The sequence below is a fragment of the Sciurus vulgaris genome (genome assembly GCF_902686455.1).
Source record: "Sciurus vulgaris genome assembly, chromosome: 2".
NCBI lineage: Eukaryota > Metazoa > Chordata > Mammalia > Rodentia > Sciuridae > Sciurus > Sciurus vulgaris.
The window spans coordinates 4,161,933-4,179,146 of record NC_136462.1 but is presented as its reverse complement, the minus strand read 5'-3'; the positions used below and the strand labels follow the sequence as shown (position 1 = coordinate 4,179,146).

Here is a 17,214-nt window from a genome sequence, read left to right as displayed (position 1 = left end):
GCAGGGACTGTGCTGTGCACTTTACAAGTTAGCACGTGCGCTTCTTTAAATTTAAACAAAACAACTAGCCATCACAGTAGCGCATGCCGGCTATCCCAGCAACTCAGGAAGTGGAGGCAAGAGAAGCACACGTTCATGGCCAGCCTCAGCAACTTGGAAAGACCCTGTCTCAAAAAATATAAAGGGCTGGGGATGAAGCTCAGTGTTGGAGAGCCCCTGGTATCACAGAAAAATAAATTTTAAAAACTATGAAATAGGACTGGGACTGTGACTCAGTGGCAGAGTGCTTGCCTAGCACATGTGAGACACTGGGTTTGATCCTTAGTACCACATAAAATAAATAAAGGCATTCTGTCCATCTACAACTACAAAAAAAAAAAAAAAAACATTAAGAAAAACAACTATGAAACAGGCGCTATTGTCCCCATTTAACAGAGGAGGGAATTGAGACTCAAAAGAGTCAGATGAGTTGTAAAAGGTCACCTACTAAATGAAAGGCAAGGGGGCCCCAGGACCCTCTCCCATCCTCTGTGCTGTGGGGCCATCAAAATGAAGTGTCTGCTTATGTGGAGACCAGGTAGTTCTCTCATTCAGCCCTCCTGCGTGCATCTTTGAACCCACTGGCTTACTTATGCCCCGGCTGCCCGTCTGGGGATATCACAGCACAGATGGTAGGTGTTGGGGATCCATCTCCTGGGCCTCAGGGTCTGCAGAGGAAGCTAGGTACATGTCCAGATCTTCAGGGTCGAGTGGACTCAGGTGAGGGGGCCAAGCTGAGTGCAGGGCTGTGGGAAGGCCCAGCAGGGCATCAGCCAAGCAGGCTTTGTTTGTGGGGCTTCTGTAGGAAAGTCCTTTCCAAAGAGAGCAGGGGCAGGTCTCTGCATTTCTTCCCAAAGACCCTCTCAGCCGTTATCATTTTGGTATTCTTACTTTTTTTGTTGACAACAGTAGGATGAATGCAGCATTGTACCCTGCCACGGAACTCACCCCACTCTGTCCTTGTAAGTTTGCAGAGAGCTGGATGGGCTACTCGGGTCCTGGCTATGGCATACTCAGCTTGGCGGTCTCCGAGAAGTATATTTGGTGCCTGGACTACAAAGGCAGCCTGTTCTGCAGTGCACTGCCAGGCGCCGGGCTGCGCTGGCAGAAGTTTGAAGATGCGGTCCAGCAGGTGGCGGTCTCCCCTTCAGGTTGGCCTCCCGGCCCCAGCCCCCCAGCTCCCAGGTGCAGACAGCTTAGCGCAGGGTGCAGTCCACAGACTGACCTTCCTCCACAGGCCTAAAGGAGAGTTTTCTTCAAAGATTGGAAATTGCTTCCTTTGACATCAACTAATAGTATGATGGATGTTCAGTTGAGCTTCTGTGTTTTTATTAATTGCAGTAGCAACACATGAAGATATTTTAGTGAGCTATATTAATATAGTTTGAATTTTGAGGATTTTAAAATATATATCAATATACTATATCCTTATAAAAATAAAGCAGTTTTCTCTTTATCAGTGTCACTTAAAAGCAACTGAACTAAGGAAGACAGACCCATGGACGTGTTGGATATGTCTAGTTGTTTGGTGTTCTTTTTAGAACCTTATTTCTGATGAGCTGTGTGCTCTGGGTGCACAGTCCTCTCCCCGAGTGTACGAGGGAGGCCCTTCACTTTCCATTGCCTTGACAAGGCATCTTAGTGAATTCAAGCAGACACCTCCCAAAAGAGGGTTTGCTAATTTGTTTCTGTTTTTGTTTGTTGGTTGGCACTGGAGATTGAAACCAGGGGCATTTTGCCACTGAGCTCCATCCCCAACCCTTTTGATTTTTTATTTTGAGATAGGGTCTTGCTAAGTTACGTAGGTCCTCAGCCTCCCAAGTCGCTGAAATTACAGGCATGTGCCACCAAGCTTGGCTTCGATCTGTTTTTCTCAACCTTGCTATTTCTTGATCTATTCCAGTGTGGTGGGGTGGATGGAACAGAAGCAGGCGTGTTCTGCCTAGCAGTGGGAAGCAGGCAAGGCCAAGTGTGGCTTTGGACCCATCCCCTGTAGCTTCACTCCGAACTTGGCTTAACTTGCGCTTGTCCCTGTCACCACTTAAAATATTGTTTTTTTCAGGGTTGTTTTGTTTGCTTGCTTTCACTCCCAGCTTGAAAAACACTCTGTGGAGACTGGCTGATATGGTCCCCCTCCACTGTCTGGCCCTGCATGATTGCCTCTTAACTTTTCTCCTGTTTCTGGTGTTGCCTCTGGGTTCATTTCCCAGCCATTAGAAACTCTGGTTTTCTCCTGATCATATTGATTATTTTGTATTTCCCAACTGTTCAGTCCCTTGTTGCTCTGGTTGGAGCTCCCCATCTCTGTTGAAATTACTGCTGTCAGCTGAAATGTCCTTTAGGGACACTATGGTGGCCCAGGCATAGCCACCTGGCAGAACTCTGGCCAGCCCATCTCCCTCTTAGCTGTCACTTGGTGGTTCCTCACTTAGCCTGCCTTTTCCCCTACCACTTCTCCATCAGAAGGGCCCATATGCCATCCTTGCTCCTCACAGCCTCTCCTTCCTCTCTTCCTTAGAATCCCTTTCTGGAAAGAGACCCAACCAGCTCAAATGCAGCTTTTTTGTGCATCTCTTCCATTTAGCTGGTTCAGAAGTGGTCCCTCCCTCTGAATCCCTGAAAGCTCTTAGCCTGTCCTTGGGTACTAACTGCCCCAGCATGTCTATTAGGGCACTTCCTCTGTCCAGCCTAAAGGGTCATCACTCCTCTCACCTCCAGACTTCAGATCAACCTATAAGGTGGACATAACCCCATTTCACAGATGAGGAAAGTGAGGCTTGAAGACGTTCAGGACATCATGTCCAGAGGCACAGCTGGCAGGTGGTGACCAAGGGTTCAAGCCTCAGCATGGTAGGCTAGAACCAACAGAGAGTGTTTTAGAAATCTCTCCCTTACAGGGCCCAGAGTAAAGATTTTGTCTTAGTAATTCTAATATTCATTGGATGGTGAGTAGGATTCTTATTTCCACAGGAGCCCTTCTCTGGAAAATTGAGCAGAAATCTAACCGTGCTTTTGCTTGTGGAAAAGTCACCATCAAGGGGAAGCGGCACTGGTATGAAGCCCTGCCCCAGGCCGTGTTTGTGGCCTTGAGTGATGACACGGCCTGGATCATCAGGACCAACGGAGACCTGTACCTGCAGACAGGTGACTGAGGGTTTGCTCAGCACCTCCGGTTCTCGTGTACCTGCTTTGTTGCTAACACGCAGTTCAGAGGCTCACCGTCCACTTAAATAAAAAACTTTTAGGAGTTTGCCATTTCCTACTGTTGATACATATTTAGACTGGGACAAATTGAGGGCAAGAACTAGTAGGTTTTCGTTTTTTGGAGTTTTTTGTTTGTTTGTTTGTTGTTTTTTGAGCTAGATACAGAAGCAGAATCTCCTCGTGGCTGACCATTGCAGATCACATACCCTGCAGTATCCAGCCTTAGGAGGGAAGAACAACAGAGTAATGGCATTAGAACCATTTGCCCCTTGCAGCATAAGTGTTTGAATTTTTTCCAGCTAGGTCAAAGACTGGCTCTGTGTGCTTATTTACATGTAGGTCAAGGAAAAATAAGAAATACTTTGCTCTAAATAGCAGTTCAGTTTGTCCTAGGAAACTGCCTTTAGGGGACCTTCAGCTGCTAGAAGTGGCACAGTAAGGCTTGTGTATTATAAACAAACTAATGAGAGTCGGCGTTCATGTACTCTCAGCACAACGGGAAACAGTGTGCCAGCAGCATTATCTGTTGACACCTGGGAAGGACTTGGGGGCAGAAGTTCTGTTGGGTTGTCAAGAGGCCATATTGGGTTTATGTAAAGATCAGTCTTCCAACTATTTAATATTGCTAGTTCCAAAAGCATGATTTAATCTATTGTGAACCATCAGCTGGGGACCGTTCTTGAGATTGAAAGCCTTGGCTTGCTTGGCTCTCTCCCCGGTGACCAGGGGCCTCAAGCGCTGGTGGGCAACCTGTCTGGATCCAGGTCATGTCAGTTCCTGCCCTCCATCCTAGTTCCTCCTCTTCCTTAAGTGAAAATGACTGAGAGAAGGCATATTCACATTTCAGTTCCAGGACTTTGGGATGGTGTTTGTGATGGGGAAGAGGTGATGCTTTTGGTCTGGGGATGAGGAGAAGGTGACCTCTTAGCCAGGAGTGCCAGTGCAGTTACCAGGGCAGTGACTTCAGGTGAGCCCCAGCTGGACCTATGGATTAGAGCCTCTGGGCTGCCCAAGAACGTGCGATGAGACATCCTGCAGGTGACTCCCAGCACTTGGAACCATGGGTGCTTTTGTGATCATAGCACTGAGACCTAATGGCAGGCTAAGGCCATAGCCTTAGCTGTTCTACCAGCTCCCTTAGGAGTGGCCTTTGAGCTCACTTAGATACACACTACAACAGGCAACAGGAAGAGAGGGAAAGAGCCAGGGACCAGGAGTCGGGGATGGGAGCCCTGGCCCTGCTACCTACCATCTTGCGGTGTGACTGATGGATCTCAGATTCCATCTGGGAAGTGAGAGGTTTGCATTCTAGCAGTGGAACCCTGCACTGGTGAAAGCAGAGGAGAGGGGAGCTGCTTTGTTGGCTGGAGGCCCCGCAGCAGCTGAGGCCCTAAAGGGCACAGCCTTACTGGCGAAAGGGCTCTGCAAGCTTCTGCAACTTTTTTGTGTGTACGTGTGATACCAGGGCTTTGTGCATGCTAGATGAGTGGTCTACCTCTGAACTACATCTCCAGCCCTTTTTATTTTTAAATTGTTTTATTTTTTTAAAAATTTGTTTTTGTAGTACTGGGAATTAAACCCAAGGTCTCACACATGCTAGGCAGGCACTCTGCCACTGAGGTCCACCCCCTGCCCTTGCATTTTTTATTTCAAGAGAGGTACTCACTAAGTTGCTCAGGGTGAAGTTGAACTTGAGATCTTCCTGCCACAACCTCTTATAGCTGGGATTACAGGCATGCGCCACCACGCCTGGCTTCTCTAGAATGTCTAAAGCTACCTGGCGACACCAGAGAGTTCTGAATTGTTTTCTTTAGTTTACAAAGAGTGTTTGAAATTGCCTCAGATCATGTCATATTGAAGCAATTTAGCCATTTTTTGTTGGCTAAACATTCAGAAGAAAGGCACTCATGAAGAACATGGCGTGGGCTGGGGAGATAGCTCAGTTGGTAGAGTGCTTACCTTGCGAGCACAAGGCCCTGGGTTCAATCCCCAGCATCACAAAAAAAAAAAAAAAAAAAAAAAAAGAACATGGCAAAGTACCAAAAAAGAAAAATGCACAAACATCAGATTCACAGTGGAGTGTGAAGTGCTGATGTTGCGTCCTTGGGGTCTCCTTCTCTTGTTGGCAGGTCTCAGCGTGGATCGCCCCTGTGCCCGAGCTGTGAAAGTTGACTGTCCTTACCCACTGTCCCAGATCACAGCCCGGAACAGCGTGGTATGGGCACTGACGGAACAGAGAGCCCTCCTATACCGGGAGGGTGTGAGCAGCTTCTGTCCAGAAGGGGAGCAGTGGAAGTGTGACATCGTGAGGTATGGGTCAGGGGGACTGTGTTTGTCCCCTCCTGTGTTCTCATCAGCCTGGCCCTCACCAGCCACCCTTGAGGACTTCCTGGGCAGAGCCAACCCCTAAAGGCCCTGGTGATAGAGTTCTCTTGAGTTGTTAGAGTGCACTTGTTCAGTGTGGCCTCAGGGACACTCCACCTGCCTCTATCAGCACACAGGGCATCGGGTTGGAGCTCAGTTTTTAAAATGCTGCTGCCCATGTGTGACCCTGAGCCTCAAGCCACAAGCCTCTCATGGTGGTCTCCATTCAGAACTGCCTGCTGGCAGATGGTTTCAGTTCAGTCTGCGACGGCTTAGGTCCATGACTTTGTCGTGTTTTCATCCTAGTCAGTTGAAATTTAGTCCTTAGGAAAAATCAGATCAGGATGGTCCTGGTTTGAATTTAACTGACCAGCAAACCTTAAGAGAGCACCTGCTATGAGCCAAGATGACTGAGGCTTGGCTCTGCCCTCATCAGCTGCCAGTCCAGTGGTGAGCGCACAACAGTGTATGCCAGCTAGTCTAACTGGTCTTAGATGCATGTGGAGCGCACAGAGCTGAGGAATGGTCAACTGCCTGCAGAGGCTGGGGCAGCATGCCAAGGGAAGCCTCCAAGCTACCATGAACGCCCTCAGGAGGAAGAGGCAAACCCTGCAGGGGGGTGGCATGTACCTGGGGACAGCTGCACAATATCACCTGGCGCATGGGGGAGTTCCCAGTCACTTCCTGGGGGAGGAGAGAGTAGTGACAGAGCTTTCCCCACCATTCTGGCTCTTGAGAAGCTGCCGCATGTCTGGACAGTTTCTGCTGCATAGATGCATACCTCACTCACACCTTTCTTGGCATTTGACAGTCCATTCCTGTGGGCAGGGACATGTTTCTTCTCCATGCCAAGCCCACCAGGACACACGCAATGGGGTATCCCTGACTGTGGGGTTGACTCCCAGGTTCTCCTGCTCATTTTCAGTGAAAAGCAAGCTTTGGAACCTGTCTGCATAACTCTCGGAGATCAGCACACCCTGTGGGCCCTGGACATCCGTGGAAAACTGTGGTTCAGAACTGGCGTGGTTCCCAAAAAGCCGCAAGGAGATGACAGCCACTGGTGGCAAGTAGGTGCTTCAGGCTGTTGGCACAAAGTTTCCCCTTCTCTTCTACCCCCTTCTTCTTAGGAGGCTAGATTATGTTAACAGCACTCACACTTGCTGTTGTGGGCCAGACTTGTATTTGAGCACATGCAAGACACAAGGACTTGTCATCGGGGTTACTCATCAAGCTTTTCTTGCTTAAGTAATGCAGAGTTTGGTTGTTTGTTTAGACATTCATCATCATAGGCTAAGTAAACCCAGTGGCATCCATCTGAAGGCCTAGGTAATAATGATGTTTAATATGGAACAAATGTGCCAAGAAAAGAGAAACCCAACCCACAGTTAAAATCCATCTACCCCTGCTTGCTTGGAAGACCTCTTAAGTCAGTGATATTTCAACAGAGAAAGGAGAGTTTCCCACGTGCTGCTGGACAGGAGAACGCTGTGAGCAGCAGGAGAGAGTCCTCAGGCTGGCTTTGCCTGTGGCTTGATTCCAGCCAGTGGCCTGGGATGGGTTTTCAGAGCAGCACCCACTTTCCCCCTCAGTACCTTACGTCTCAGTTTTCCCTGTGGGTGTGAGGTCACCCTGAAAGTTGTGAGATGTTGTCTTATATCTGGGTGAGTTTGGTTTCTTTCTTCTTTGTTTCTGGGGATTGAACCCAGAGCCACATGCATGCTAGACCAGCACTCTACCCATGAGCTACACCCACAGCCCTTTTTTATTTTGAGACAGGGTCTCACTGAGTTGATCAGGCTGGCCTTAAACTTGCAATCCTCCTGTGTCAGCTTTCTGAGTCACTGTCATCACACCACACCCAGCATGACATCTTATATTTTATGTCTCTGTTGGTTTGGGTTTTATTGTCTCCTCAGATCTGCCTTGTTGAGACTTGTCTTGCATTGGCTGCTCTGCCAGGTGAGAATTCGGGAAAATACGTTGCATTTGCTCCTTGATACACATTTATGTTGTCTACATCTGTCTCTAATGGGATATTCTGCATAATATTTGATAAAGTTGTGTAAGTGATTTTAAAGTAACTTCTGTGTACTGACAACCATATATAGATACACACATGAATATACATATCTATACGTGTACTAAAACCTGGTTTGTGTTTTGGGGGTATCAAATTTCTTTATCTGAAAAAATGGTACAAATTAAAGCACTTAACATGGATGCTTTGGTACAACTTTGAGAAAAGGTGAAGGTACCCCAACATGCGTGCACTGCCTTGGTGACCAGGGAAGTCACTCCACGACCATGGGGGTCAGCCTGAGGCTTAGCTCTCATCATCACTGCCTCCCAGGCTGTGCTTGTCGAAGAGAGATTCTGCCATGCCACATACTGGGGCTGCCATCTTGCACAAGTTGACTTCAGGGGCACTTGATTCTTTGATTTCACCTGCTCATGCAGGTGATGAGTCTCAATGCAGTCACGCAGGTGGGGGTCATTTTCATCAGTGACCGACTCATGCAGTTCCTGCAATGCTGGGGTCCCACTCTTCCCCAGTGTGGAGTGCATCCCGTTACATTCAGCCTCACCCTCCAGTCCTTGTGGTCTGGTTGCCTGCTGTGCCGGCTCCCCTTGTGAGATTGGTGAAGAGCGTACTTGGCAAAGTTCTTCAGAGCCACATCATCACAGTCAGAGGAGTGACAAGTTGGCACAGCAGGCAGTGGACGGTGGCCTCCCAGTCCTAGGGTAGTTCTGGCATGCCTGCAGGGAGGTGACTGAGGTAGCCGAGGAGAGGTGTAGGGGCCTGGGGCGGTAAGGGCACTGAGGAGGTGGTGAAGGGCTGCTGGCTCAGCGGTGGGTTCTGTTCAAGCACCATCAAAGCAGGAGGTGGCAGTGGCTCTATGTAAAGAAGAGCTATCTAAAGTTTGTTTTTTAAGTAGCATAAAGAAAGCTAGATCACACTGGGGATGTGGCTGGTGGCAGAGCGCTGGCCTGGGATGCATGAAGCCCTCAGTTAACCCCAACACCACCAAAAAAGAAAAGCTAGATCTCATTTCATTATGATATTCAGAATATTACTTTTAGAGAAATTTTATTTGACAGAACCATTTTGAGATACTTTGGAGCAGAGTCATTTTAAATACTAAGATTGATTTCTTTATGTTTAGCTGCTAACCCTTTCCATTCTCTTTCCATCTGCATTCTGCTTTTCTGCACATCTTGAGTGCTGGGGCTGAGTCTGACATGTTTGGTGGACACCCTTGGCAGGGTCTCCACTCCCTGGTGGGATGGAGCGGCAGCACTCAGGGCGGCAGCACCGGGGTCCCCACCGCTCACTCCAGAGTGCTCTGATGGAGATGGTGCAGCAGCTCTGCAGTGGGCCTGAGCCCCATGTGGTTAAAACCGTCTGTGTCAACCGGAGTTAGGACAGTGCTCGTAGCCACCCTCGTCCCTTCACAGATGAGCTGGGCGTTATGGCGCACACCTGTAATTCCAGCGGCTCAGGAGGCTGGGGCAGGAGAATCACAAGTTCAAAGCCAGCCTCAGAAACTTAGCAAGGCCCTGTCTCAAAATTTAAAAATTTTTAAAAAAAGAACGGGATGTGGGTCAGTGGTACAGCCTAGGTTCAACCCCTGGTACAAAAAAAAAAAAAAAAAAAAAAGGAGGCAATAGGTGTAGTTTTTCTTTTCGTTTGTTATAAATTGTTTCCTTTAATAAGTAACATCACTTTCCGCATTTGATTTTGCATAACTCCTAGAGGAAGTGGGCATTTGTGCCGGAGTGCTGTCTGCAATCAAACCCAACATGCAGAACTGTGAGAGAAAGTCCTGCAGATGGAGGCTTTGGTCAGTCATATAGAGAACTCGCTCACAATCAGAGCCACCCAATAAGGGAGGAGTTCCCCTCTGGGGAAGCGATTTCCCTAGAGAAGCGTCCCTGGAGGTGTCTTACCAGATGCTCTCCAGGAATGTTATGGAGGCGAGTCCTGCCTCTGAGCCAGGTGCCTTCTAGGTGCCCAAAGGCATCCTGGTTTACACTGATGGCTTGGCCTGATGGTTGGCATTCCTGGCTTAGGGCATAAATTACTTCATATCTTTTTAAATTTATTATTCTAAATGTTGTATTTTATTGTCCATTGGAAACTTCTAAATTTAAAACAAAATAGTTCTTTCTCATTTTGATTAGAATAAATGACTTCTTAGAATGGGTATGAAGGAATGCTGTTTAATCACCAAAATAATACACTCTGGTAACAGACCCAGGTAATATGGAAGTATGTAAAATACAATGGAAACATTTTCTTCTACCACTTTTGTTTTTATTCTTTGTAGTTATATATAACATTAGGATACATTCTGACATAATCACAAAAACATGGAATGTAATTTGCTCTAATTCAGTCCCCAGCACTTTCCCCCTCCCTTTCTCTGTCTGTTCCACTGATCTTTCTTTCTTTTTTTTTTACTGGGAATTGGACCTAGGGGCACTTAACCACTGAGCCACAGTCCCAGCCCCACTGATCTTTCTGTAATTTATTTATATTAGTTTTTTTGGTTTTGTTTCATTTTGGTTTTTGTTAGTGTCCTCCACCACTTTCAATCCTACCCTTAAAGCAGAGGCAGTTAGGACCCCCAGCCCTCTCGCAGACCCTGTGTGCACATGTGTGTGGATGCCTGGTTGTCGTTACCGGAGATGCAGATGTGCGGATATGGCAGAACCTCGCTTGGAGGCAGAGCTGGTGCTGGTGACTGCACTGATGCAGGTTCTTTGCTCTTCTGCCCCCTCCAGGTAAGCATCACAGACTACGTGGTGTTTGACCAATGCAGCTTATTCCAGACCATCATCCAGGCCACACACTCGGTGGCCACAGCGGCCCAGGCACCTGTAGAAAAGGTGGCGGACAAACTGCGCCTGGCATTTTGGTCTCAGCAGCTTCAGTGCCAGCCCAGCCTGCTGGGGGTCAACCACAGTGGTGTCTGGATCTGCGCGGGCAAGAATGAGTTCCACGTGGCCAAAGGAAGCCTCATAGGTGGGCAGATCACTTCTGTTTTCAGATTGGCTTGATAGGCAGCTCCAGTTTACTTTGTCTAATTAATTAATTTTTCTCAGATCCTAACTTGAAAGGTAACGCAGCGTCAGTGCCACAGAGCTTCTGTCACAGAGGCACTCGGTGTTTCGTTGGTCACTGCTGTCCCATTTTCTCTTCAGTATACCATTCCTAAAATTTGGATCCTGATGTCTAGACACTGTGTAATCAGTTTCCTGTGTCAGCCTATTATGATATAAGAAAAGCAAATGGAGCTCATTTTTATGTTAATAATTTCACATTTAAATGAAATTAGCCATCCAGGCCCACAGAGCCTAGTCCTGAGAATGATTCATTTCCCTGAGGGGAATTGTCGCCACTGTGGGACATGCAGGCACAGCCAAAACTGTGAGTGAACCCTTTCTTCCTGAATGGTTCCAGCTCCTCCCCCCAGTGTGGCCCCCTGGGCCTCTGCAGGCAAGATGTGGCCCAGCTTGACCATGTTCAGGGAAATGCCCTGGCTCAGACTGCTTAATCCAAGAACAACAGAAGAGCTGTTAGAGGTTTTGTAGGCAACGGAAATCTAGAATTAAAACTCAGAAATGTTTTCATCTTTTTCTTTCTTTAACTCACTATTGTTTGCAGGCACTTACTGGAGTAATGTCGTTCCCAGGGGGACAGCTTCTGCAACCAAATGGGCCTTTGTGTTGGCTTCTGCTTCTCCCACCAAGGAAGGTGGGTCAGTCTTAATTAGCCCGTAGATAAATATAGTGCATGGGTTGGTAGCTAAAAAAGTTCAGACTGTAGTCTGACCATGGCCCAGTGGGTGAGGGGGTGTAGCCATGCAGTCCTTGAGATGGAGGATATGGCTCTGTCTCAGGCCAGTAGCCCTGTTAGGTGAACCAAGGGCCTTTGCTGGATAGCCTGCTCAAGAGAGGGTGATCAGAGTGGCTGAGTCTGAGGCAGAGTGTCTTTGTGAAGGAGAGACTGCAGTGCATCCACAAGGGCTGGCAACCCAGGACCCAGCAGCAAAGTGCAGGGGCCATAGATTCTTTGGGCATCTTCCCTTTCCCCTGGAGAATTTTTATGTTACCTCTAGCAGCCTCTGGCTACCCTGAGTTCCACAGTTGTGCCCCAATGAAGGGACACAACTCCTGCCACTTTGTGTCTGTGCAGAACCCACAGCCCCTCACAAAACACGGCTTTGGAGCCGAGAGAAGCAGTGCTGCTACCCAGTTAACTGGGAGCCCCAGCAGTTAGGTGACCTGGCTAGGAAGGAGCCAGAACCTCTCCAGGGTTGCACTGTGGGTCAGTGAGAAGACACCGTCTGTGGTTAGGAGGAAGCAGTGTGGTTAGTTCAAGCCATCAGTTCCCATTTGGATGGACTTGGTCAGCATGAAGCATGCTTACTCACTAGCTTGCTCTGGCCACAGTTTTGCCAAAAATCTCTAAAAATGGTAAGTTGCCCTTGAGTTTGGCACAGATTCACTGGGCAACAGTGCTTGCCCTGAACTGATGGGTGGCAGTTTGCAGTCTCTACTGACTGTCTCCTCGCAGTGCCCGGATGCTGCAGGCACATTGTCACACTTCCCTGGGAGCTGCCTGGCTCCTCAGGCCTTCACCTCGGGTACTTAAAATTCAAAAATGTGATTGAACTCCAAAATAGATCTCACCACAAGTTTTAGATAGTCCTCTAGGTTACATACTGTGACCAAAGGTTTAACTTCCTCAAGAATTGTTTGCATTTTAAACAGAATCTAAAAGATTCACTGAAATGGTGGAGGGACTGGAAGGTCATTTTGAGGCAAGGCTGAGAGGAGGAGGACTTCCAGCTTTCCAGGTCTTCTCTGGCTTAGTTAGTAGAGGTTGGGGTCAGCACCTTGGTGCGCTCCTCCTGCAGGGGACAGTTCCTGATGCTTTCAGAAAGCTTTCTCTTGATGAGGTCTGACGGTCTGTATTAAAAGTCTGTGCTCACATAAAAGGCTTCCCAGCCTACTATAAATGGGAGGCCAGACCCCTAAGTCAACATTATAACCTTCATAAAACCTTATGAGTCCCACTTTCTTTCCATTTCTTTAAAATGCCTGAGGCTTAATATGGCTAACCAGCTGGTCATGGTGTTTCCTCTAACTTAAAGTACATAGAAGTCCCTGCCCTCCTGCCTGGGTGGCTATGGAAGGTGAGCTACCCAGCATCTGTGGACAGGTCAGGTGTCTGCCTGAAGGTAAAGCTGCCTTGTGCATGGAGGGCAGGTGGCTCAGTGCAAGCAGGGCACTGTCATAGATGTGAACCTTTTCCACAGGAAGCTCCTTGTGGCTGTGCCAGAGCAGCAAGGACCTGTGCAGCATCAGCGCCCAAAGCCCAGAGAACCGCCCCTCTACAGTGCAACTGCCCCCTGATGCTGAGATGAGAGCCTATGCCGCCTGCCAGGACGCGCTTTGGGCCTTGGATAGCCTCGGCCAGGTGTTTATCAGGACCCTGTCCAAGAGCTGCCCCACAGGCTTGCACTGGACAAGACTGGACCTTTCCCAACTAGGTATGGCTGTCTTGTCATTGTGCTTGCTGGATCCCAACTGTCTCACATTGGATCAGGGTGAAACTGACAAGGTCTCAGGCCCCAAGTTTGCCTTGGGTGAATTCTTCAATGTGGTTTTCATGTCCTGGGTTTTAGGAGGTCAGGTGATCACTCTTCCAGATGAAATGGGCCTCTTGATTTTGTGAGGGGCTTTACTTCCCTACCCTTACGGTTTTCAGGGCATTCAGAAGTTGCTTCCAAAAACTGCTTACAGCAATGCCATAGGTGCAAGTGTCTCTGTCAGTCTGTCTGAATATGGGACAAAACTCTGCAACCTTTAAATCTGGGAAAAGGGGTGTGCCCTGCAACTGGGTCAGTGGCACATTTGTCTGTGCCTCAGCATCTGGAAGAGCAGCCGTGCACAAGCAGGCTCTCAGCATGCGTGGCGAGGGTTCTCACACCCAGGGCAAGGAGAGGATGTGCCACTGACCTCAGTTCTTCTCTGAACCCAGGAGTTAGAGTAGGCCAAGTAGTGTGGCCCAATTTGTAACTGGTTAATTCGTAGTCTAAGAAATTCTGAAATGAGCTGTGACATTAGATTATTCTCCAAGTAAATTTCTGACCATCTGGGAAGCTTGAGTGTGGCTATGAAGGTGGAGGCCACAGCAAGTGGCTTCTTGCCACAGGCAAGGGCTCCCATTGTTGTGCAGTGACAACCAGTGTCTAATGTTAAGAACTCAACCATGGAGACTCACAAAAGAGGAGGAGGAGGAAAGTGAGCAGGCAGAGAAGGCTGGCTCTCCCTCCTGCATGGTGGTATCTCACGCCTCATAAAGTAGGTCTGGCCCTGAGCATGCCTAGCACAGCCCAGAGCCACTCTTGCTTTTGGCACTGGGACTTGTACAGGCTGCTGGGTAGAGATCAGGCCCCTGAACCTAATCCAGCTCTGCTCCTAAAGCAAACTCTGCCATAGGCAGCGATTGTCCAGGGTGTTGTGATTATTTGTGCTTTGGGCTTTTGGGAGATACTGGTCACCTTCTAGCTTTCTAAGAGCATTTGTCAGCCCCGTTAAGTGACAGTGACTGACCAGACAAGGCTATGGCTGGTAGTGGTCTGAACGCTGGTGCTGCTGCCTGCCCTAGGAAGTCTTTCCTCTGGCCCTTGGCCCGTCACCTCTACCAAGCCCTTTGGGAGAGGCTGCTAGTTCCTCTTGGGGCAGAGCTGGGGGAGACCATGCTCATTTGCTCCATTTGAGTCAGAAACAGAACTATTTCCCCAGCATCATCCCCACCCTTGGAGGGGTCACACCACTGCAGCCTGCTCTGCCTGGGCCTTAACATCCCCACAGGCTCCTGCCTGGTTCAGTCTAGTCCTCCCAACACTGATAGTGGTCAGGCTTGGGTGCTCCAGTCTCTCAGGTGTATGTTTGGGCTTCCCAAGGAGGTAGCTATTCTTTGCAGAGGAGAAACCTAGATTCAGCAGGACTGAGTCTCAACTTAGGAGGGCGAGGAAGCAAGAACAAGACAAGCCTGAGCCTAGGAGGTGTTGGCCCTGTGGCGTTTGATAGGTGCTCGCCAAGGGCTGGATGCATGGGCAGTAGGCTGGACATAGTAGCAGACAGACCTCCAGCTGTGTGCAGGGAGCTGGGCCCTAGGCCAGCTACTCTTCACCTTCAGCCGGTCTGCTCATCTTTCTAATGGGGATAGCAGCTGCCACCCCACCCACACCCCTAGGAAATGATTCCAGCCAGCATCCCATCTAAGTGTGAGCTGACTTGGCATCACATCCTGCTGTGGGGCACTCTCCATCCCTCAGTAGTGGACTGATCCTCAGACTGCTGGGTGCACCGTCCGGTGGCTGGGCTTGCTCCAGTGGGAGAGCAGTGGATCGCAGCATCCTGAGTTGAAGCTCTGCTGTTTTCAGTCTTCATCTTGCTTTGGGCTTTAGATTTTGCTCATTTGTTGTGTCATCTGGTTGGTGCTAGAATGATGGGCAGACTCCTTGCACCCTTTCTCACTGACCTGAGGAGCGCCGCTGTCCAGTCAGTAGATGTTCTTCTGGAGCAGGGGAGGGCAGCAGAGTGCAGAGGGAGGCATGCTGGCATTTGTTGAGCTGGCAGACCAGTGCACCAGGTGCCCTCCTACCGGGCCTTCTCCAGGCATGTCTCAGCTGTGGGAAGAACAGATGGGTCAGGTGAGCTTTAAAAATAATCGTTCAAGTCAGGGATTCAGATTCCACGTTCAGGTCTGTGCCCAGGACCCCACATCTGACCGTCTCTGGCAGGTCATCAGGCAGCATTGACTAGTGCACTGCTGTCTGGTCAGCACTGACGCTGCCTGTATGTCCCCTCTGGGATGAGCTGTGAATGCCAGCCCTGGGGTGCCACCAGGCAGTGGGTGGACCATGGCCTTTTCAGGACCAACTCTTGAGGATTCTGTTCAGTATCAAACTGACCCTTCCCAAACATGTTGTGTTTCATGTTTTTTTTGTTTTTTTGTTTTATTTTTTCTGATTTCACTGTGCTCCCACTAAATTTTGCTGAAAAGAGCAGAGTCCAGTCTGTCTGCTCATTTGCTTTGTGTGGTGCTGGAGATCAGATCCAGGGCGTCAGGCACACGGGGCAAGCGCTACCCGAGCAGCGCCCTCTGCAGCGGTTTCCGTTTCACCCCTGGAGAGTCCAGCCAGCAGTGTTCCTGCCATCCACCGAGGCCCTTCCATGTGACCTGGCCCTCTCCTGCCACACCACCCAGCTACGGGTAGAACCCTCCTCACAGCACCAGGTGTGCCCACCTCCTGCCATGCCGCCAGCGCTGTCTTCCTAAAGCTCAGCTCAGTTGGTGTTGCCCTCAGTGTCAAGTGGCTCCACATCGCCACCTCAGCAAAGCTCTTGTCCCTGGAGTGGAACCAGAGGCCTCGAACTTGAGCCCAGCCTGCCCTGCCCAGCCTCATGCCATTGCTCCACTGCTGCCTCACTGTGCCACTGTCTGCCTGCTGTCGGCCTCTCTTCCCAGGGTCTAGCATGCCCTCCTTGGACTTTCCTCCCTGTGCCCCTTCCTTCAGGACACAGCTGAGATTGCCTCCTGCCCCTGAACTTCCCTCAGAGTCCCCATCTTGACATTTGTCCGCTGTGCTCCCTGAGCACTCTGCTGCTGCCTCTGGGGCTACAGTCACTTCAGTCCAACTTGCTATTTTCGTTAAACATTTGCCCTTGGAAGATACAGAGGCTTTACAGGCAGGGATCAAATCCTCACCCACAGTGCATACCCAGTAAGATTTTTTTTTTTTAATAACTGTATTTATTTATTTATTTTTATGTGGTGCTGAGGATCGAACCCAGTGCCTCCACCACTGAGCTACAGCCCCAGCCCCCAGTAAGATTTTTAAATGGCAGAAGTTAGTAATATTTGCAACTCCATTTCTAAGTAATTTGGGGATATGAGATTTGATCCTGTATTTGGCTTTGTACTGTAATAAAAATAAAACTTGATACACATCTGTAATTCTGGTTCCTTGGGAGCCTGAGGCAAAAGAGTCAAAAATTCATGGCGAGCCTGGACAACTTAGTGACACTCTATTTCTAAATTTTAATAAGGGGACAGGGGATGAAGCTGAGTTAGTAGAGAACTTGCCTAACATTTGTGAGACCCTGGGCTCAATCCCCAGCACCACAGAAGAACTGAATCAATCAATTAACCAACCCAGCTGACGGGCAGGTGCAGGCTGTCATCACACGCAGTGAATCCAGTGGGCAACAGAACTCCCACCTCTGAGAAGGCTCCCCACTTTTGCTGCAAGTTGCCTTCAGCCTGCCCAGGGCACAAGGTGAAAGCGGGTGTCAGGTCTGTGAAAGCCATCCCAAGAACGGTTGGCGTGCACTCTTCTGAGCACCACTGTTTTCTTTTCCGATGTTCTGATATTGAAAGCAAAGAGAAAAAAAAAAACCTTACCTTCCTGGTGATACCTAGATGGCAGTGAGCTGACAGTGTGCCCTGTGCTTCCTGCCGTGGGGACAGTGTTAACCTTGGGCAGCATCAGGTCCTTGTAAGGTCTGGAATGTCATCAGTCTTCT

At 49.2% G+C, this 17,214-nt stretch overlaps 1 protein-coding gene across 5 annotated transcripts in view; it reads left to right on the top strand.

The window, feature by feature from the left end:
* TECPR2 (tectonin beta-propeller repeat containing 2) overlaps positions 1 to 17,214 on the top strand; it is a 95,958-nt gene that overhangs the window by 47,525 nt on the left and 31,219 nt on the right. For all 5 annotated transcript variants that reach the window (XM_079130071.1, XM_079130067.1, XM_079130068.1 and 2 more), the window contains 7 exons: positions 1,007 to 1,190; positions 3,010 to 3,183; positions 5,373 to 5,553; positions 6,533 to 6,674; positions 10,393 to 10,633; positions 11,276 to 11,365; positions 12,933 to 13,166. In XM_079130071.1, the coding sequence (XP_078986197.1) occupies positions 1,007 to 1,190; positions 3,010 to 3,183; positions 5,373 to 5,553; positions 6,533 to 6,674; positions 10,393 to 10,633; positions 11,276 to 11,365; positions 12,933 to 13,166 (1,246 nt within the window). The remainder of the gene's footprint in view (positions 1 to 1,006; positions 1,191 to 3,009; positions 3,184 to 5,372; positions 5,554 to 6,532; positions 6,675 to 10,392; positions 10,634 to 11,275; positions 11,366 to 12,932; positions 13,167 to 17,214) is intronic.